This window comes from Dictyostelium discoideum, assembly GCF_000004695.1.
Source record: "Dictyostelium discoideum AX4 chromosome 1 chromosome, whole genome shotgun sequence".
Taxonomy (NCBI): Eukaryota; Evosea; class Eumycetozoa; order Dictyosteliales; family Dictyosteliaceae; genus Dictyostelium; species Dictyostelium discoideum.
In genome coordinates this window covers 780,178-801,801 of record NC_007087.3, presented here as the reverse complement: position 1 = coordinate 801,801, position 21,624 = coordinate 780,178, and the positions used below count along the sequence as shown (strand labels likewise).

Sequence of the window (21,624 nt, the reverse complement as noted above, 5' to 3'; positions counted from 1 at the left end):
AAAAAAATAAAAAAAATAAAATAAATAAATAAATAAAATTTGTAAATTAAAAAAATAAGAAAATAATTATTAGTATCATGCATTGCATCATTAAAATTATTATTGTTTTTTTTCTATAAATAGATTAAAAACAGTTAATTTTCAAGTTGGAAAAAAAAAATAAAAAAAAAAATAAATAAATAAAAGAAAAAAAAAAAATCGAAAATTTATTTTTAGGAAAACTAACTCTCTCTCACACTTAAATAAACATTATTTTTATTATCAATTTTTTTTTTTTTTTTTTTTTGTTAATCTAATGTGTAAAAATATTTTATCTTTACACATTGATAGCATATTTATTTATGCATTCCAAAAAAAAAAAAAAAAAAAAAAAAAAAAAAAAATATTAATAAACACTCTGGGTTCATTTTTTTATTTTTAATTTTTTTTTTTTTTTTTTATTATTTTTTAATCATTTTGGGTGGGGTAGAGCACCTAATATGGTTAAATTTTTTTTTTGGTTTTTTTTGGTTTTTTTTTATTCCTTAATCTTCACACTCTATCAATACCACAAGAAAAAAATGTTGTTAAGAATAACGATTTCCACTTCATATTTCAATAATAATAAAAATAAAAATAATAATAAAAATAAAAATAATAATAATAATGAATTTCATTACTAATTTTTTTTTTTTTTTTTTTTCTATATAAATTGAACAAACAAAATTTTTTTTTATTTTATGTATTAATCAATTTTATTATTTAATTTATTTTTTTATATTTATATATTTATATTTATTTTATTTATTTATTTATTTTTTTATTATTATTTATTTATTTATTTATTTATTTATATTTATTAATTTATTTTTATTTATTTATTTATTTTTATTTATTTATTTATTTATTTATATTTATTTATTCATATTTATTTATTCATATTTATTTATTTATATTTTATTTATTTATTTTTATTTATTTTTATTTATTTTTATTTATTTTTATTTATTATTTTTTATATATACATATATAAAATGGTTTTCATTTCAACCAAAGAATTTAATAATATGGAATATGGAACAATTTTGATTAATGCTATTGATGCTATTGATTCGGATAATAACAGCAAGCTTTTAATCGATGACCAAGTTGTGGAGATTTTCAGAAAAGAGAGCTCTTCCTATGAACATACTGATCGTAATGTTATATATATAAATACACAAATTAAAGTTTATACTAATGTTTTTAATTTTTAATCAATAATTTTTTTTTTTTTTTTATTAATAGATGGAAGACTTATTATTGTAGTGGTTGAAAATTCTCGTAAAATTGAAAGAAGAAGTCCCACTTTTTCATATTCTGAAAAAGGTAAAGGCATACCTTTCAAAATTGATAAAATCCCATTTGAATTTAAAAAAAAGAAGTTCATCGATAACCTTTCATCAATGAGCTACCATGAAATTAGTCTCAAATACAATGATGGTAATTATAATAAAAATAAAAAATAAATTATAAATTATAAATTATAAATAATAAATAATATTAATTGCTTTGGTTTTTTTTTTTTTTTTTTTTTTTTATTTTATAAATAAAAAATAAATATTAAAGATGATAAACCAAATCAAGTTGTCTTGAGACATTTCTATAAAAATTCACTTCAAATGGGATTCTTTAATTGTACTTTATTATTTAGATCATCACCAAAAACCACCTCAAAAACTTTTACAAAAAGACCTGAACTTATGCTAACTATTGTTGATTCATCAGGTCAATTAATTAAAACTATTTACATTAATCGTGATGAAAATAATAATAATAGTAATAATAATAATAATAACAATAGTAATAATAATAGCAGTATCCTTTTTAATTCAAGTGATAGCCTTGAAACTACATTAACAACATCATCATCATCGTCAACATCAACCAACCAAAACTCTAATAGTTTCAACAATCTCCTTTCATTACTCCCATCACTCAATTTACAAATTCAATCACAACTAATTAATAATAATAAAACTAATAATAATAACAATTGTGATGTAATTATTAATAATGATAATGGTAATAATAATAATAATAATAATAATAATAATAATAATAATAATAATAATAATAATAATAATAATAATAATAATAATAATAATAATAATAATAATAATAATAATAATAATAATAATAATAATAATAGTAGTGATTCCATTATTGTTAATGATAATTATTTTAATAATGACAATAGTAATGATATTATTGTTAATGTTAATAATAATTTTAATAATAACAATCCAAATTGTAATATTGACAATGGAAATTTCATTTATTTCAACAATCATGATAATGATAATAATAATAAATTAGATTATTATGATGAGTTGTATAGTATTTATAATATTGGTGGTCAAACTTTTGACTACGATATTTGTAACATAAATAATAATTATTTCAATTTCAATGAAATTAATATGATTCAAAATTAATTAATAATCTTTATAAAAAAAAAAAATAATAATAATATAAATAAAATTTTCCCCCAAGTAAAAAATTTCATAAAAATCTATATCAAAAGAAATAATATATTTAATTTTATTTAATTTTTTTTAATTTTTAAATTATTTTAATTATAATATTATTATTATTCTTTTTTTTTCAAAAAATTACAAATTTGATTAATAAAAGAAAAAAAAAAATTTTGTTTTTTTTGATATTGTTTTCACAATTATAATAAGTTAAAAAGAGTAGATGTTTTTTGAAATATGTAAGTGATCATACCTAAAAGGCATAATAAATTTCTATACCAATAGAAAATTTTATTTAATTTTATTCTTTTTTAACAGAAAAAGAAAAATTATTGGGTTTTTCATTTTCCTTGACTTCTTTTTTCAGTTGTTCATTTTCTTTGACTTGTTTTTTTGGTTGTTCATTTTGTTTGACTTCTTTTTTTAGTTGTTCATTTTCTATGACTTCTTTTTTTGGTTTTTCATTTTCTTTGACTTGTTTTTTTGGTTGTTCATTTTCTTTGACTTCTTTTTTTAGTTGTTCATTTTGTTTGACTTCTTTTTTTGGTTGTTCATTTTCTATGACTTCTTTTTTTAGTTGTTCATTTTCTATGACTTCTTTTTTTGGTTTTTCATTTTCTATGACTTCTTTTTTTGGTTGTTCATTTTCTTTTACTTCTTTTTTTAGTTGTTCATTTTCTATGACTTGTTTTTTTAGTTGTTCATTTTCTTTGACTTCTTTTTTTAGTTGTTCATAGGCATTGCTCAACTCACTAAAATCTTCTTTCAATTTGGCGAATTCGTTTTCTTCGAAATTAAATTTGTTTAATAGGTTACCGATTACATCAGAATCCACCACAGGTTTAGATAAAACCACAGTAAATCTCCAATTTCCTGGGATAGAGATTTTCGTTGAACGTTCAAAGTCCAAAATTAAGTTTACTGCCCATGCTTGAGTTATAATATCCTGTCCAAAGAATCCCCAATATATTTGAGAGGTTTCGGCATGATCTCTTGGATACCAAATTCTACCCCCAACATTATTTGTGTCTTTCATAAATCTATACAATTTTCTTCTTATTTTATTTCCAGTTCTATTATTACCCTGATCAATAACTTTAACAAGCAAAATATGAGATGGTAATCCTTGATCTATATTTGGATCGTTGACAGCATTTTGAAGTTTTTTTGTTCCCTTTGAAGGAGAGAAATAATTTATCATTCGTTCCATTTAAAGATAAATTATAATAATAAAAAATAAAAAATATTGAATTTGAAAAAAAAATTTGAAAAAAAAAAAAATTTTTTTTGATAAAAAAAAAAAAAATCTTGAAATCAACGAACTTCAAAATAAAAAAATCCTGAATCCTATGAACTTCAAAAAAATTTTTTTTCATTAATAAAAGAAAAGTAAGTTGTGTACTGCTGAATATATCTGTTTTTTTTTTTTAATTAAGATGATTGGTTATTCTTAATTTTTTATTTTTTTATTTTATTTTTATTTTTTTTTATTAAATAAAGATGATTGGTCATTTTTAATTTTATTTTTATTTTATTTTTATTTTATTTTTATTTTATTTTTATTTTTTTTTTTTAAATTAAGATGATTGGTCATTCTTAATTTTTTATTTTTTTATTTTATTTTTATTTTTTTTTAAAAAGATTTGTTTAAAATCATATCAAATTGAGAAAAGAAAATTAACAATGATTTGGATTTATTTCCCCAATTTCAACCTGGTATGTGTACACTCTTGGTAATCAATATAAAGTCTCAAGAAACTACTTTGAAGATTGCAAAATGATTTTTATTACTGGTATAAAAAATGTCCTTTTTTGAATATATCTGTATCATCAAAGAAAATGGCTAAAAGAAAAAAAAAAAAAAAAAAAAAAAAAAAAAAAAAAAAAAAAAAAAAAAACAATCAATTCATTAAAAATAAACATTGTTTTTTTTTTTTTTAAAAATTTCAAAATGAATGAGATAGAGATTGATGTTAGTGATAATGATGATGATGTTAATTCTTTATTATTTTTTAAAATATGGAGAAACTGTGTTTTAAAGAATTTAATTTTTAAATATTTAATAATGTTTAATTTATTTTCATTTTCAGTTGATGTCAACTTTTCACAACAACAATTCTTAAAAGATAATAAACAATTTATAAAATCATTATTTATAAAATTTGTTGATATTAAAAAAGAAGAAATTAGTGAAAAATTAAATAATTTACCAAACTATATAGAATCAATAAGTTTATATCAACCAAATAATATTAGAAATAGTTTCAATTTATGTGAAAATTTACCACCTGTAACACATTTAATTTTTAATGTATATAATCAACCAGATATACCACTTGTATCGTCAACAAATAACAGTTTATCAATATTTTCAAATTTAACAATATTAGAATTTAGTTCAATTTTTAATCAAGAAATTGGTGTTAACATTTTACCAATATCATTAAGAAAATTAAAATTTGGAACTTATTTTAATAAAGAATTAAATGAGAATGTTTTACCAAAATTTTTAAAAGTAATTATTTTTGGACATTCATTCAATCAATCAATAAAAAATTTACCTAATTCAATTGAACAGATTAAGTTTTCTTCAAATTCAAGTTTTAAACATGAAATTGGTTCAAATGAATTACCACAATCATTAAAGAAATTAACATTACCAAGAGACTATAATATGTGTTTAATCAAGAGTGGTACAACTCTACCTAATAAACTTGAAAAACTTAAAATTACAAATTTAAGAACTCAACCATTTGCTTATTTTAATGATTGGAGAATGAAACATTTACAATTAAAAGTTTATAATAAAAATGGTAATTTATCAACAAATCAAGAAATATCAAACTTATTAAAACTAAATGACTCAAACATAGATATAATATCCATGATACCACCATCAGTTACAAATTTAACAATTTTTTATAACTCATTTCATGGTCAATTTCAAGCACCACCACAACCACAATTGTTATCATCACAATTCAGTTCACTAAATTTAAATGCAACAACACCAATTTTCTTATTTTATTGGATATTTGAAAAATCATCAAAATTATTTTTAAATAAATTTCAAAGTATTAAATCAATTAAAGTGAATATCATTGAAAGTGATTATAAATTAGATTACCATTCACAAACTTGTTTAAAAAATTTAATAAAATTAGATTTAAGTGAATTTTATTATAAATCCTATACTAAACCAGTTAAAGATTTTAAAGTTTTTACAAATTTAAAATGTTTAAGAATTGGTAACTATAATTCAACAATCACTTCAAATACATTACCACAACAATTGGAACTTTTAGAATTAGGTTTAGAATTTAAACAACCAGTTCATAAAAAATGGTTACCAATTTCAATTAAACATATTATAATTTTAAATGATGAAACACCAATTTCAATAAATTCTTTACCACCAAATTCATTAGAATCAATTTGGATTTCAAATAAACATTATCAATTAAATAACAATTGTTTTAAATTCTTACTTCCATTAATTGGTAAATTAAATATAGTTGAATCAGAATTAATAAATAAAATATTTAATAAAATATTTAAAAAGAAATATGAATTTAATTTATATTGAAAAAAATAAAAAATAAAATAAAATAAAATATAATATAATTGTGTATGTATTTTGGTATTATTATTAATATTTTATTAATTTTTATTTGAAATTATTAATAAACTATGAGCACCATGTTCTAAAGAATCCATACCACCATTTAACATTGAAACAAAAGGGAATTTCCATTGAATTAATTGATTTGTGAAATCTACACCTTGATCTTTTGGGGCAATTACAACAATTTGTTGACCTTTATATTGTTCCATTTGTTGCTGAAGTTTGGATAACTTTGGATTAACATTTATAGAGGAAGGATAATGAATTTGTTGAAATTGTAAAGGTGTTCTAATATCTAGTATTACCTTTTGTTGATCATTGATTAAATCATGAATATCAATACGTGGGAATAATTCTAATTTTCTTTTTTCAAAGGGTACTTCTTGCATCCACCATAGCTCTTGATCAGTATTTGAAACGAATTTAGTGACAGTTGTACTTAGAGGTGTTTTATTAAACATTGATAAAGCGTCGGAAACACATTTATGAACATCAACCGATGGAATCATGGACATCATTGTTATACCATCTTCAAAATTCATCTTTAAAATTGAATCACGGAATTGGATGATCATAGAGGCAGCAATGAAATTTGGTAAACTTGAAGGACATAATAAAATCGAGTCCCAAAGTATCTCCAATTTATCAATTGGTAAGATATGAGCAAACACAGTGATAAACCAAGGAATTGAATAAAGGTTTGGATCCAATTGAATATCCATCAAGTGATTCAATAACTCTGGATCGTGATAAGCCAATAGTTGTTGATAGATCAACATAATCTCTGATAGGGCAGCATGGTTATTTGGCACATAAAGAATGGAGAGATACTTGTCAACAAAAGCCTTCAACGAAGCGAATGCAATTGGTTCATTAAAGAAATGGTGTACTAAAAACGGTGAAGCCACATTATCCAATCCTTGCCAATAGCAACCCTTCTCTAAATTCAATAATGACCATGCCTTTAAAATCTTGAATAATTGTACATGACCTTGTCTTGATGATAATAATGGATGATATTGGTGACATCTTGGTATATCCAATTCAAACTGTTTATCATTTGGACCTTTAACATCTAAATTGATACTATTATACAATTGTTTTGCTTCTCTTTCATTTACACCTAAAATCGAAGACCAAATATCACCTCTTAAAATTGGTGGTACAAATAATTTTGCTAATCTATATATCTTTGGTTGTGATAATGTTGGATCATCATATTGATATTGATATAATAATTTATGAAATTCTCTAATGATTATAATTTGTAATTCAATATTATTTTCAATATTATTAAATCTATTATTATTATTATTATTTGATTGTTCAATACCTTCTTCAAAAACTTTACTACCATATAATTTAAATGATTCTTTAATTTTTAAAAAAACATTACTTAATTCAACTAAACAAAATTCATTATTATATACTGTTGAATTTTTTGATTTAATTATATTTGGATGTTGATGTTGATGTTGATGTTGATGATGTTGATGTTGATAGGGTTGTGGTGAATTTAAACCACTATTAGTTGATTCAGTTAATGAGGCTTTAACTGGTACATATAATGGTAATTTATGAACCGATGGTGATGCTTTTGCAAATCCTTTATTAACTAATTCCTTTTCAATATTACCACCTAATAATTTCCAAAAGTAATAAATCTCTTTACCAGAGTAAATATCACTATCAGATTCACCACCACCACCACCACCACCACCATTATTATCACTACCAATATGTCCATAGGATTCAATCTCTTTTAAAGTTAAAGATTCTAAACTATCTGGTAAATCCCAACTCTTTGTAAATGGTTTAATTATCCATTGTAATTGATATGGATCAATATTTTTATATTCATTAAAGTAAGGATGATCTAATAATGTTTCACTATCTGGTCTATCCATTGGATTTGGTATTAAACATTGTTCAATTATTTCAATTAATTCTTTACCTAAACCATTTAATCCTATACCTATATTACTATTACTACTACCACTATTACTATCACTATTTTCTTTTTCTTCTCTTTTTAATGAATTTATAAAATTATTCATATTATCTCTATTATTTAATTTAATATCTTTAATTCTTTTCTCCTTTTCTTCTTCACTTATATCTTCATCATCATCATATTCTTCATATTCTTCATGTTGTTTTTCATTTATTATTGTTTTTTTTAATTCACATTGTTCAAATGATTTAGAAATTGAATTAAAAGATTGAGTTGTTGAATAACCAGATAAATGTAATATTCTATTTGTTACAATTGATGGATTATTATCTTGCCAAATACAATAACCTAAACAAATATGTAATAAAATACAACCTAATGCCCATACATCTGCTTTGGTATTTGATGATCCTTTTGCACCTCTTAATATTGATTCAGGTGAAAGATATAATAAATTACCAATTGGGAATGATACATTCTCCCCATGATCTGATAAATAATAAAGTCCATAATTTGTTAATTTAATTTGATTCTAAATATAAAATAATACGAAATTTCGTAGTAAATAATAATAAAACAAAAGAAATTAATATTTAAATAATAATAGTTATTATTATATAAATTAAATTGTATGTAACACATACATTATCATCTAATTTAATATTATCCAATGATAAACTTCTATGAGTTAAATCTTGACTATGTAAATATGATAATGCTTTCAATATTTGATAAGCATATCTTCCGATTGTATTGGATGGGATTGGTGTTTGTCTTTTCGCTTGTATCTCTATTTGTTTCTCTAATGAATTCTTATAGTCTTCTGAAACAATTAACATTTGATCTAAATACATTATTAATGTATTATATAATAAATATGTAAAATTAGTATGTATACTAATTGGTGAGTGTATTCAGTTCAGTTCAGTTTGATGAATCTCAATCAATTAATAAATATAATAATAAATAAATAATTACCATGATGTTTTTGAGAAGGTTCAGCAGCAATGAATTCAGCTAAATTCTCATGTGATAATGAAGATAAATAACGTGATCTTGATAAGATATCAAATACAGATTGATTCAATTGTTTAGCAATACCTGCATCATCGACATAGAATGATTGTGGTTTTGGTGTTGATACTGAATTTGATGTTGATGATGATGATGATGATCCTCCAATACTACCATTATTTTGATTAATAGTTAATTTATTTCTAAATGAAAATGGATGTATTGAAATATGAAATCCTCTTGAATTCACTGTTACTGTATTATTATCATCATTATTATTATTATTATTATTATTATTGTTGTTATTATCATATGCTACAACTTCAACTCCATACTTTCTAAATGTATTATCTTTGAATTTATAATTATTATTATTATTACTATTCCCACTCACACCTTCATCGCTTTTCATCATTTTTTTAATTAAAAAAAAAAAAATTAAAAAAAAAAAAAAATTAAAAAAAAAAAAAAAAATTAAAAAATGGAAAAAAAAAAAAAAAATTAAAAAAAATAAAAAAAAAAAATGAATATTGAACCCGCTTGCTATGAATTTTAAAAAATAAAATATTGTTAATAAATAAACAAATAAATAAACAATAAATAAACAAACAAACAAACAAACAAACAAATAAATAAATAAATAAATAAATAAAAAAAAAAAAATAATAATTATTACCGATTAATGAAATTTATTATGAACTTCAAAAAAAAAAAAATATTGTGTGACCTCAACACTCGGGAACTCAAATTTATACGATAAATACTCGAGTTTTTCTCAAAACCAAAAGATTTTTTTTAATTTTTTTTTTTCCTATAAAAATTGGGAACTTATTTTATATTTTTTTTTATTACTAGTTTTTAGATACAAATGTCAAGCGATAATAACGATAATAATAATAATCATTCATATAAAGAAGCCAACTATTATAACTATTATAGACTATTAGAAAATAATTTAAAAAAGAAATCTAGAGGTTTATTTCTTACTGAAAATAATAAAAAGAAATCAAAAGTATTTAAATTAACCAAATTTTCAATCGATACAGAAATTAATGATTGTAGTTCAACATCGAAATGGACTCAAATTTATTCAAATGATTCAAAAACACCAATTGAAGCAAGATATAAAATACCATTGCATCCAACATGGATTATTACAGATTTTAGAGTTGAATCTCAAGATAAAGTTGTAGTATTAATTGGTAAAATTAAAGAACATGAAAAAGCATTAAACAATTATAATGACACAATTGCAAATGGTGGTCAATCATTTTTAGCAAGTAAATCGTCAATAGAAGATCTCGATTTCTTTAACCTTAATATCGGTAATCTACCACCCAATGAAACTGTTAAAATTACATTAACTATCACATCAGAAATTGGTACTCACATCAATGGACAACTACACTATTACCTTCATCATAGTCTTTTCCCAACCTATAACTTTAATTTTAATCTAAATATTATAATAAAATTATCAAATTCAATTGAATCAATTATAAATTGGTATGGTAATTCTAAAAGAATTTTAAATATTAATAGTAGCAATACTGGTTGTGGTAGTGATGATGGTGATGATGATGTTATTAAAGTATTATATAATAATAGTAATAATAAAGAGATTAAAATAAAATCTAATGATAAATTAAATAGTATTGAGGATTCTTTAGTTTTAATTATTCAACCAAGTATTATTAACGACGAACCAAAATCAATGATTGAATATAATAAAATTGAAAATTCATTAGCAGTTTCGATAAATTATTATTCAAGTTTTAAAGATATTAAAATTGAAGATATGAATCAAAAGAGTGAATTTATATTTTTAATTGATTGCTCAGGTTCAATGGTTGGCGAGCCAATGAGGAAAGTAAAACGTGCAATGGAAATAATAATTAGAAGTTTAAATGAGAATCAACATAGGGTGAATGTGGTTTGTTTCGGATCATCTTTTAAAAAAGTATTTAAAGTATCAAGAGATTACAATGATGAAACATTAGAATGTCTTAGTAAATACATTCAATCGATTGAAGCGAATTTAGGTGGAACTGAATTACTAACACCAATTAAAAATATTTTATCATCACCACCAAATCCAGAATATCCAAGACAACTTTTCATTCTAACTGATGGTGAAGCACCTCATAGAGATAAAATCATTCATTACCTCTCAAAAGAGTCAAATACAACTCGTATATTCACCTATGGTATTGGTGATAGTGTAGATATTGATTTAATAATTGGTTTATCAAATGCATGTAAAGGTCATTATGAATTCATTACAGATAATGATAATTTTGAAAAACAAGTTATGAAATTATTAAATATTTCATTAAAACCAATGTTTTCAAATATTAAATTAGATTTATCAACATTATTTTCAAATAATAAAAATAAAAATAAAAATAATAATAATTGTAAGGAGGATATTATAATTCAATCACCTTCACAAATTAGACCATTATTTTATCAAGAAAGAATGATCGTTTATTTAATGATTGAGTCATTATCAACAAGATTAAAAGATATCATTAATGATTCAATTGAAAATTCAAAACCATTAATTATTACAATGACTTGTGATGGTCCAAAAGGTGATAAATTATCAATTCCAATTGAATTGGATTTAAAAAATAATTGTATAATATCATCATCATCATCATCATCATCATCATCATCATCATCATCATCATCATCATCATCATCATCATCATCATCATCATCATCATCATCATCAACAACAACAGCAACAACAAATCAAAATCAAATTCATAGATTATCAGCATATCATCAAATTAAAGATTTAGAAGAGAAAGAAAGAAAGAAAAAAAAAGATAATAAAACTAGAATTGTTGAATTGAGTAAAAAGTATGGAATACTTTCAAAACATACCTCATTCATTGTTAAGTGTGAATCAACTAAACCAACTTTAGAATCTATGGATTTCATTGACATAATTGATCAGTTTAGTTTTGAAAATCAAGTTAGTGCAACTAAAAATAAATCACAATGTCTGTTAACCAAATCTAAGAAAAGTAAAACCGCAGCACCAACAACAACAACAACAACAACAATTACAAAAAAAAGATTTTCCGATGTAGATGAAGATATTTCAAGACAGTCTGTTAAAAAATCAAAGAAAAGTGAAACCAAAGAAGAAACTACAAAAACAACATCATCCAAGACAAAATCATCATCATCATTTGATTTAATTGATTTGTTAAGAATTCAAAGAGCAAATGGATCATGGACAAAGTCAACCATTTCTCAAATGGGAATTTCAATTGGTAATGCACCTGTGGAATTATCATCAGATCAATTATATAATATTTGGGTTACCTTAATAGTAATTTCAAAAATAATAAAACTTTTCCCAAATGAAAAAATTGAATATGAATTTGCAATTCAAAAATCAAAAAAATGGGTAAAACTTGAACTTTCAAAATTAAATCTTCCAAACACAACCTTTGATAAATTTTCATTAAAAGCAAATTCTTTGTGTTAAAAATAAAAAAAAAAAAGATAAATAAAAAAAAAAAAAAAAAATTACATTACCAAAGGTCGCTTGTTAAAAAAAAAAAAATGAACAAGATATTATTTTATTTTTTTATTTACCAGGATCTTTGAGGTATTTTTAAAAATTCCAAAGATTCATTTTAGATATTTTTAATAAAAAATATTTTATTTTATTTTTTTTATTTTTTTTTTTTCAAAATTTGGAAAGGTTTTTATTTTTAATTTAAAAATATAAAAAATTAATATTAATTAAAAAAAAAAAAAATGAAATTATTTTTATTTTTAGCTATTATCCTTATAATTGGAAATGTATCATCAAAACCAGTTATTCCATTTTCATATCCACTTTATAAACAAGTAGGTTATTTTTTTGAAAAATAAAAAAAAAAAACAAATTTAGTGTATTGTATTTATTTATTTATTTATTTATTTTAAAAGTGTGATTCACGTTGGGGTAATGATTTAATTATTACAGAAACAATTTGTGATGTTGGTTGTTTAATGTCTTCATGTTCGATGGCAATTGGAGGTAAAGGTATTACAATTGATGATGGAATTTCAAATCCAGGTTCATTGAATACATGGTTAAAGAGTAATAGTGGTTATGAAGGTGATAATTTATTAGTTGAATCATCATTAGAAAATGTTTCAAATAAAATTAATTATGTTGGTTCATTTCCATCTTCACAATATACAATGGATGATATCATTTCAATGTTAAATAAAAAAGATTTAATTTTAATAATTAATGTAAATCAAGGTTCACATTTCGTTTTAGCAACTGGTTATGATACAACTGAATCTGATTATGTGTATGTTAATGATCCTGGTTTTACAAAATCATATTATACATATCAAGATATTGTTGGTTATAGAATTTTTAAAATGTAATATCTAAATTAAAATAAAAATAAAAAAATAAAAATAAAATCAACCAAACACCAATTTTGTGTTTTTCAATACCAAAACGATTGGATTTTTATTATTATAATAAACAATAAACACCCATCCAAATTTCCCAAAAAAAATTAATTTTAATTTCTTTTTTATTTTTATTTTTTTTTTTTTATTTTTTTTTTTTCATTTATTTTTTTTTTTTTTTAATTTTTTTATTTAATTTCAAACTGAGATAAACTATCCTATATCGCATTTCAAAATAATAATAATAATAATAATAGTAATAAAAAAAGATAAAATATGACATCACTAATAAGCATTACACTTGATGAATTATTGATTAATGAAGATATTAATGATGATTATACATGTTGTGTATGTGAATGTTTATTAATTGAAGCTTTACAATGTAGAAATGGTCATGTTGGTAAGTTTTTAAAAAAAATAAAAACTTTTTTTTTTTTAAAAATAGTTTTAATCTAACCGTGGCATTATTATTATTATTATTATTATTATTATTATTATTATTATTATTATTATTATTATTATTATTATTATTATTATTATTATTATTATTATTATTATTATTATTATTATTATTATTATTATTATTATTATATATGTTATTATTAAAAGCATGTAAAAATTGTTTTATAAAAATTGTAAAATCAAAAAAAGAGTGTATGACATGTCGTTGTGAAATTAAATCAATTGAATCATTAAGTAAGAATAGATATTTAGAGAAAGAGATTAGAAAATTAAATATAAATTGTCCAAATTCATTTTTAAAAAGAGAATTAAATTTAAATAATAATAATAAAAATGGCAATGGTAATGAAGGATCAAGTGCAAATGAAATTGAACAACCTCAACAACCTCAACAACAACAACCTCAAGAATTAATAAAAGATATAAATAATGGTTGTAAAGAAATTTTAACAATTGATCAATTAGATAGTCATTTAAAGCAATGTGAATATAGATTTTTAAAATGTACAAATCTTTATGCAAATGATTTATGTAGTGAGTTGGATATATGTGGTTATGACTATAGATATAATCAAAGTGAAAAACATAGAGATGAATGCCCTTATGGTATTATAGGTTGTACATTATGTGGTAAAGATTGCTCAAGAGTTGATATTGAATCACATACTGAAAATCATTGTCCAAAGTTATTGGTTAAATGTCCAACTTGTAATCAAGATCAATTAATTGCAAGATGCGACTTAGATGACCATTTAAGTGTTGATTGTGCAATGATTGAAATTGATTGTATCTTAAAAGAAAGTGGTTGTAAAGAAAGAGTCAAACGTAACCAATTGGCAAATCATCTATCAAGCGACAACCATTTACTATTCATAAATAATCAATTCAATCAACAAAATGATATAATCAATCAATTGAAATTGGAATTAAGTCATTGTAATGATTTAAATGAAATATTAACAGCTAAATTAGATAGATATAATAATGATAATACCATGTTTCGTGGTAAATGGGTAATTTCAAATTGGACTGATAAATTAAACCAATATCCACCAAAGAAATATTTATCACTAGATTTTAATCTCTCTCAAAATAAACCTTTCTCAATTAGAGTCTACCCAAATGGTTCATCTGTAATGTGGCATAATTGTACAATTAGTTTAGTAAAACTTTATCAAACTGAATCAACAATTAAATTCTCTTTTGAAATTGAAAATGAAGATCCTTTAAAAAATGATTTACAAACAAGTATGAATTTAATATATTTATTTATTTTAAATAATATTATTATTATATATATTCTAATTATTCTAATTTTTTTTTTTTCAGAAACTGATATATTTAAAGGTTTAAATGATTCTTGGTCTTTACAATTTTTTAAAGTATGTGATCAAGCCAATAACAATGGTTTTATCATAAACGATACATTAACAATTAACTTTTCTATAAAAATTAAAAAATGTTTTGAAAACATTTTCATAACAGAATAAAAATATGTATTATAATTTAATTATGTTATATATTAATTGTTACTATAATATCAACCACCTAACATTTAAATGTTTAGTGAAATTTTATTTATTTATTTTCATCTTCATAATCAACATCATGTTTTATATTAATTACAGAATGCATTGTTTTTGAAATTTTTGAAGAGATTGATAATGCACGTTGTCTAGTTTTTGAAGTGAATGGAGTTGGTATAATATTATTTTGATTACTATCTGGATTGATATCATTTGTTAATGGAATTTCATTGGATTTAATTTTTTCAATTAATAATTTTGAAAGTTCTCTATCATTTTCCATAATTGATTTTGTGATTAAATCTAATGATGCTTTCTTTTTCTTTAATTTTTTAGTTTCATCTGGAATTGCTTTTGCTAAAACTACCTTTGTTAAAATTACTAAATGTTCTAAAATAAATACAATCCATAATACATTATATGGAGAATCTGTAAAATATAATAAAGTTGGGAATGAAAATCCAATTAATAAAACATTTGTTAATACTGAAAACATTCCAACTAAAACAATAATAAAAAACCAACTACCTAATCCATTTGAACCATTATAATTTGGCTAAATAAAAATAAAAATAAAAATAAAAAATTAAATTAATAAAATTATTATTATTATTATTATTTTAATAAAATTATAGATATAGATATTACTCTTCTTAATGAATTAATTAATTTATAACTATCAACTCTTTCTTCAAATATATTATGAAAGAATGAAATTATTGGTGAAATTGGTGATGCAGCACTAAACATTGATATATATGAAAATTGAATAATAATTTGATTAAACTCTTGAAATGTATCAAATGTATCTCTATAAAATTGTTGTTCAAATGGTTCAATTTTCTCTCTAAATCCTGTTGGTTTTTGTCTTATAATTTTAATATAATATTGAATCCAACTAATAATAATTATAATAATAATAATAATAAGATATGGTTAATTAATTAATAGTTAATTTAAAATTAAAAATAATAATGATTACATACGGTCCTAATAATTCAGAGAAAATTGAAGCAATAAAGTTAACAGCTAAAATTGAAAATAATTGAAATTGTAAATCTTCTGTACAACCTTTCCATAAACCATCAATTTTATTTGGAGTACTACATGTATCTTCTAAATCAATATCACCCCATAAATAAACATTATTTTTAAGGAATGCAATATAAAATAAACCTGAAAAACTGTTTACAAATTGGAATAGGAAAAGTTTGGTTGAATAACTTGCATTAAATGAAGAAGCGACTCTATGAGATTCAAATTTAGTTAAAAAATATGCAATATTTTTATAAATAAAATTGAAGAATAGAATGAACAATGCATTTATTACTGAACCAATACCACTTTCAACTGTTTTATTTTCAATTGATTCTAAGGCTATTCTAAGGGTGAAAATTGAAATTGTAAAAATTGGTACAATTAAAACTAATGTTACAACCACTGAAAAGGTACCAATGGTTTTAAGAAGTTTCATTTTTTGTTGATAACTTGTTAAATAAGGTCTAGTTGTAATATTCTTTTGAACGTATTTAACTTTTTTACCAAAATGTTTTGATTTTAAAAAGATTCCTTTATGATAAACACCTTCAGAGAAATTACCTGGTTTAAATGATGGTAATTGTTCCTCATCATCAATGTAATCTTCTTGATCCCATTTCCATGAATAAATTGATCCATAACGTTTCCAAATTTCAAAAAATAATGTTGATAAAACTGCCAATGCTATTGAAAATGATGAACTTGCAAATTTATATGAATCTCTTGTATATGATACAATTGCAACTGCTAAACCAAATAAACTAACAATACCTAAACCAACATTATAAAATCCTTTTTTTTTTTTTTTTTTTTTAATAATATTAATAATTTCAACAACAAATAAACTAATATTAGTTTTTTTTTTTAAAATCTACATACTTAAAAATAAAAAATAAAATGTAACTTCCTCACCAAAATAATCTTTAATAACGTTGATATCTAATGATTGAAAAAACCATTTCTTTTGACATTCTCTTTTAAGTGTTTCAAAATTTTTATTTGCATATGGATATTTATCAATAACAAAATCATCATCATATATATACTTTAAATCATTTGAATTAATTAAAATTGTTTCAACTAAATGTAAACGCATTGATTCTGAAATTCTTGTTGTTTCCGTTACAATTTTCTTTTGAATTTGAATATAATTATCAATACAATAATGTCTTAACCTATAAATTTTATTTAATTTTAATAAACCTTTTTTTTTTTTTTTTTTTTTTTTTTTTTTTTTTTTTCCAAAAAATAAATAAAATACAAACAATTCATCAGTTGTACCAACAATTATAAAAATATGATTTTCATCAAGTGTACCAACTTTTAAAACTGAATACAGATTTAATTCTTTTAATATTTTCATTGTTTTTTTTATAATAATATCCCAAGTTAACTTTGGATCGTCGCTTACTACTTTTTTAGATTTATCAAATACCAAAACGACTTCATAATTTATTTCCAAATCATAATTCTCTTCACCTAATGAATTATCTTGATCTGTAATTTTAATATTTTCTAAAAACCCACCAGTTTTAGTATTTCCTTTATTTTCATTATTTATATCATTTATGGGATAAATAATATTATTATTATTTACGATATTGTTATTATTATTATTATCATCATCATCACCAACTTTATTTAAATTAATATTAAATTTATTAATATTAAAATTATCATAACTACTTTCTTCCATGATGGAATAATGTAATAAAATATTAATATTACAATAAAACCAATAGAAATCGATTTCAAGGCTTTGAAATTTTTTTGAAAAAAAATAAAAAAAAAAAAAAAATAAAAATAGATTTTTTTATTTCGAACAATGTTCCAATCAAAAATAAAATTAAAAATAAAAAAAAAAAAAAATTAAAAATAAAAAAAATCTAAAAATCTGGAAAAAATTTCTTTGAAATCAAACTCCGATCGAATTTAGATTATATGAAGATTATTTTTTTTTTATTTATTTATTTTATTTTGTTTTTTTTTTTAAAAAAATAAAATTTATTTTTATATCTCTTCAAATTTTCTTTTACTATTATTATTATTATTATTTTTAATTAAATTAAAAATAATAAAATTTGGTTCTGGTAAAAATTTAAAAGTATTAATTTTATACCAATCCTTTTCATCATTTAAATCTTCAAACATTGTAATGTTTGAAGATTTAAATATTTTAATGAAAGATAAAGAAGGAAAGTGTTGAGCTTGAAAAGATACAGATTTTAAAATATTTGCAATAACTTTTTTAGGTTTACTACATCTATCGCCACCTCCAGGATTTTCAAAAGTTATAGTTTTTAAATTTGAAGCATTTCCAATAAATAATTTAATTAATTTATCAAAATAATCAAAACCTGAATCAAATGTATTGAATTGAAATGTTAGATTTGTTAAATTTGAAAGATTTAGTGAAAATGATGTTGGGGATGGTGTTGGCGTTGTTGTTGTTGATTTAATATTCTTTAAAAATGTATCAATAATTGGTACAGTTTCAAAGGAAGAACTATTATGTGGATCCCATTGTTCAATTAGTATAGTGAGTTCTTTTATTTTTGGTAAACAATTCTTATAGAAATCTTCATCAAAGAATTGACCAATACCAACAGTACAACCTTGAATTAAATCAAAGTTAATTCTATAGTTTATATTTGGTTCTTCCTCTTTTACATCAATATGTAAATGAATGTCAACTTGTTGTTTCTCATTCACCATTTCAATAATTTGTTGAGATAATTGATTTGCATTTGTTGAAGTAGTTCTAATGATTAATTTTTGAATAGTTTTATTACTTTTTAAATAATCTAAATAGATGTGGTCTAATTCACCTTGGAAATCGAACGCAACCAATTTCAATTGATTGGTATAACTAATGATGTGACCCCAATCTCTAAAACTGTCAACCACATTCAACCTGTATAGAAAACTATCGAAATCATCGGTTTCAATATAATGCGGTCTAGACCAATACTTTAAATATGAGACTTGTTTCTTTTGTAATAAATTAAATTCATCATCATCACCATTTGTACCGTGATGAAAGAAATGATTAAACTTCAACTCAATCGGATTATCAATTGACCTATTCATTATCGATTGCACCATTCTAAAGAAATCTTTCGAAAGTAAAGATAATTGAAATTTCCTACACTGATCCATTTCTGGACTATCAATTAAAAACTTTACTATGTATTCAATAATTTCAACTGGCATCATATCCAATGACTCAATTTCAAAACTTGGTAATTTCTCTTTTCTTTCATTCTCCAATCTAACTTTTTCAATATAAATTGAATTTTCTAAAATTTCATTTTTTAATACATTATTATTATTATTTAAAATATTATTAATTGAATATAAATCCAATTGTGATAAAATAAAATTTAATCTTTTTTTTATAAATTTAAATTTAATTGGAAATTGATCCAATTTAAAAAATAAAGACTCTAAATAACTTGATGAATTGATTGATTTAGTTTCATTTAATTGTTTGAAAATTTCTTCATAAGTTTTCTTTAAAAACTTTTTCTCAACTTTACTATTTGCACCTTTATAATAATTTTCAATTCTAAAGAATGATTCTAACGATTTATCAAATCTATCAACTAATTTAATAAAATCACTATTACCAACACCACTAACACCAATACCAATATTATGAATTTCACCTTCATCAATACCAATAATATTAGTGAAAATATTATTATTATTATTATCTGTATTATTATTATTATTATTTGAATTATTATTATTTAAATTATTATTATTATTATTATTTGAATTATTATTATTTGAAAGTTGAAATTCAAAATTTTTATTTTCTAAAATTTCTTTTATAATTTGTTTTCCATTTATAGTTGGAAATGATGATTGAATTATTGGTAAAATTAAATCAAATTCAACTATTGAGAAAATATATTTAAAATATTCATTATAACTATTTCTATTAATTGATATTAAAAAACCTTGTAATTTAAAAACATCAAATTTACAATGTTTTAATAATTGTTCAACTAATGATTGAACCAATGGGAATGATTCTTTTTTACCAAATAATACTTTTTCACAATTTATAGCTTCTAATAATTCATTTTGATATTTAATTTGAAAATATCGTGTGGTTTGAATACATTCAAAAAAATATACAAATTTTAATAATAAATTCAAATAAACTGCTCTATTTGGGTAATCTTGAAATAAGGTTATTAAAAATATTAAATTTTCAAATGGTATTGAAATTCCAAATCTTTCAACTTCATCATCAGTTGGTATAATTAATTCATATAAACCATTAAATAAAGTTAAAATATTCTCTTTAATTTCACCTTGATATCCTTCTTTACCAATTATTTCTTTAAATAATAATAAACAATTTAATAAACTAATTGAATCTAATAATTTAGAATTTCCCATTTCATTTTCAATTAAAATTTCTTCATTATTATTATTATTATTATTACTATTACTATCATCTGAAATTTCTTTTTCTTTTCCTTTTTCTTTATTTATTAAATTATGATTTAATTCAAATAATAAATTTATAATTTCAATTGATAATTTCTGTTTAAAGGAAAAAAAAAAAAAAAAAAAAAAAATTAATATTAAAAATTTATTTATATCTATATATATATATATATATATATATATATATATATATATATATATATATTAATATATACTGACCTTATTAAAATTTTTTAAATTCTTTTTTAATAATACTAAAATATTACCAACTTTACCAAAAAGGTTTAAACTTTCATTACATGTTAAATAATCTTTAATAAATTCTAAATAAATTTTAGGATATTCATCAACACTAAAATTAGCTATAACATAGTTTGGACACATTTGAATTATTCTATTTTCTAATAATGTTCTTTCTTTATCATTTTCAATGAGATCATTTAAAGATTTCTTTAATATTTTTAATTGTTCATTTGAAATATCTCTTTGATTTACCCAATTTAATGAAAACTCTCTAATAAATTTTAATAATTTTTCTTTTGGATATTCTTTACCAAATTTTTCAATTTCTTTAAAGGTTTCTTCATATCCTATAAAATATTCCAT

The 21,624-nt window shown here is 21.2% G+C and overlaps 9 protein-coding genes across 9 annotated transcripts; 5 read left to right on the top strand and 4 right to left on the bottom strand.

Moving 5' to 3' along the window:
• Window positions 1–1,013: 1,013 nt before the first annotated feature.
• Window positions 1,014–2,456, top strand: DDB_G0267764 (hypothetical protein; the record flags this gene model as incomplete). The annotated part of the gene is made up of 3 exons (XM_642198.1): window positions 1,014–1,176; window positions 1,267–1,461; window positions 1,588–2,456. The coding sequence occupies 3 exons, from the start codon at window positions 1,014–1,016 to the stop codon at window positions 2,454–2,456; spliced, it is 1,227 nt and encodes a 408-aa protein (XP_647290.1).
• Window positions 2,457–2,796: 340 nt separating this feature from the next.
• Window positions 2,797–3,705, bottom strand: DDB_G0268344 (hypothetical protein; the record flags this gene model as incomplete). Its single annotated transcript, XM_642197.1, has 1 exon — window positions 2,797–3,705. The coding sequence occupies one exon, from the start codon at window positions 3,703–3,705 to the stop codon at window positions 2,797–2,799; it is 909 nt and encodes a 302-aa protein (XP_647289.1).
• Window positions 3,706–4,446: 741 nt separating this feature from the next.
• On the top strand, window positions 4,447–6,081 carry DDB_G0267762 (hypothetical protein; the record flags this gene model as incomplete). Its single annotated transcript, XM_642196.1, has 1 exon — window positions 4,447–6,081. The coding sequence occupies one exon, from the start codon at window positions 4,447–4,449 to the stop codon at window positions 6,079–6,081; it is 1,635 nt and encodes a 544-aa protein (XP_647288.1).
• Window positions 6,082–6,155: 74 nt separating this feature from the next.
• On the bottom strand, window positions 6,156–9,503 carry tbck (RabGAP/TBC domain-containing protein; the record flags this gene model as incomplete). Its single annotated transcript, XM_642195.1, has 3 exons — window positions 6,156–8,606; window positions 8,719–8,918; window positions 9,053–9,503. The coding sequence occupies 3 exons, from the start codon at window positions 9,501–9,503 to the stop codon at window positions 6,156–6,158; spliced, it is 3,102 nt and encodes a 1,033-aa protein (XP_647287.1).
• A 453-nt stretch (window positions 9,504–9,956) lies between these two features.
• On the top strand, window positions 9,957–12,593 carry DDB_G0267758 (hypothetical protein; the record flags this gene model as incomplete). Its single annotated transcript, XM_642194.1, has 1 exon — window positions 9,957–12,593. The coding sequence occupies one exon, from the start codon at window positions 9,957–9,959 to the stop codon at window positions 12,591–12,593; it is 2,637 nt and encodes an 878-aa protein (XP_647286.1).
• A 275-nt stretch (window positions 12,594–12,868) lies between these two features.
• DDB_G0267756 (hypothetical protein) lies at window positions 12,869–13,495 on the top strand (the record flags this gene model as incomplete). Its single annotated transcript, XM_642193.1, has 2 exons — window positions 12,869–12,961; window positions 13,043–13,495. The coding sequence occupies 2 exons, from the start codon at window positions 12,869–12,871 to the stop codon at window positions 13,493–13,495; spliced, it is 546 nt and encodes a 181-aa protein (XP_647285.1).
• A 306-nt stretch (window positions 13,496–13,801) lies between these two features.
• Window positions 13,802–15,480, top strand: DDB_G0267754 (hypothetical protein; the record flags this gene model as incomplete). The annotated part of the gene is made up of 3 exons (XM_642192.1): window positions 13,802–13,928; window positions 14,138–15,238; window positions 15,320–15,480. 3 exons carry the CDS (start codon window positions 13,802–13,804, stop codon window positions 15,478–15,480), a joined length of 1,389 nt encoding a protein of 462 aa, XP_647284.1.
• Window positions 15,481–15,568: 88 nt separating this feature from the next.
• Window positions 15,569–18,250, bottom strand: DDB_G0267752 (hypothetical protein; the record flags this gene model as incomplete). Its single annotated transcript, XM_642191.1, has 5 exons — window positions 15,569–16,072; window positions 16,165–16,414; window positions 16,503–17,346; window positions 17,434–17,729; window positions 17,820–18,250. 5 exons carry the CDS (start codon window positions 18,248–18,250, stop codon window positions 15,569–15,571), a joined length of 2,325 nt encoding a protein of 774 aa, XP_647283.1.
• Window positions 18,251–18,564: 314 nt separating this feature from the next.
• DDB_G0267750 (hypothetical protein) lies at window positions 18,565–21,624 on the bottom strand (the record flags this gene model as incomplete). Its single annotated transcript, XM_642190.1, has 2 exons — window positions 18,565–21,114; window positions 21,238–21,624. 2 exons carry the CDS (start codon window positions 21,622–21,624, stop codon window positions 18,565–18,567), a joined length of 2,937 nt encoding a protein of 978 aa, XP_647282.1.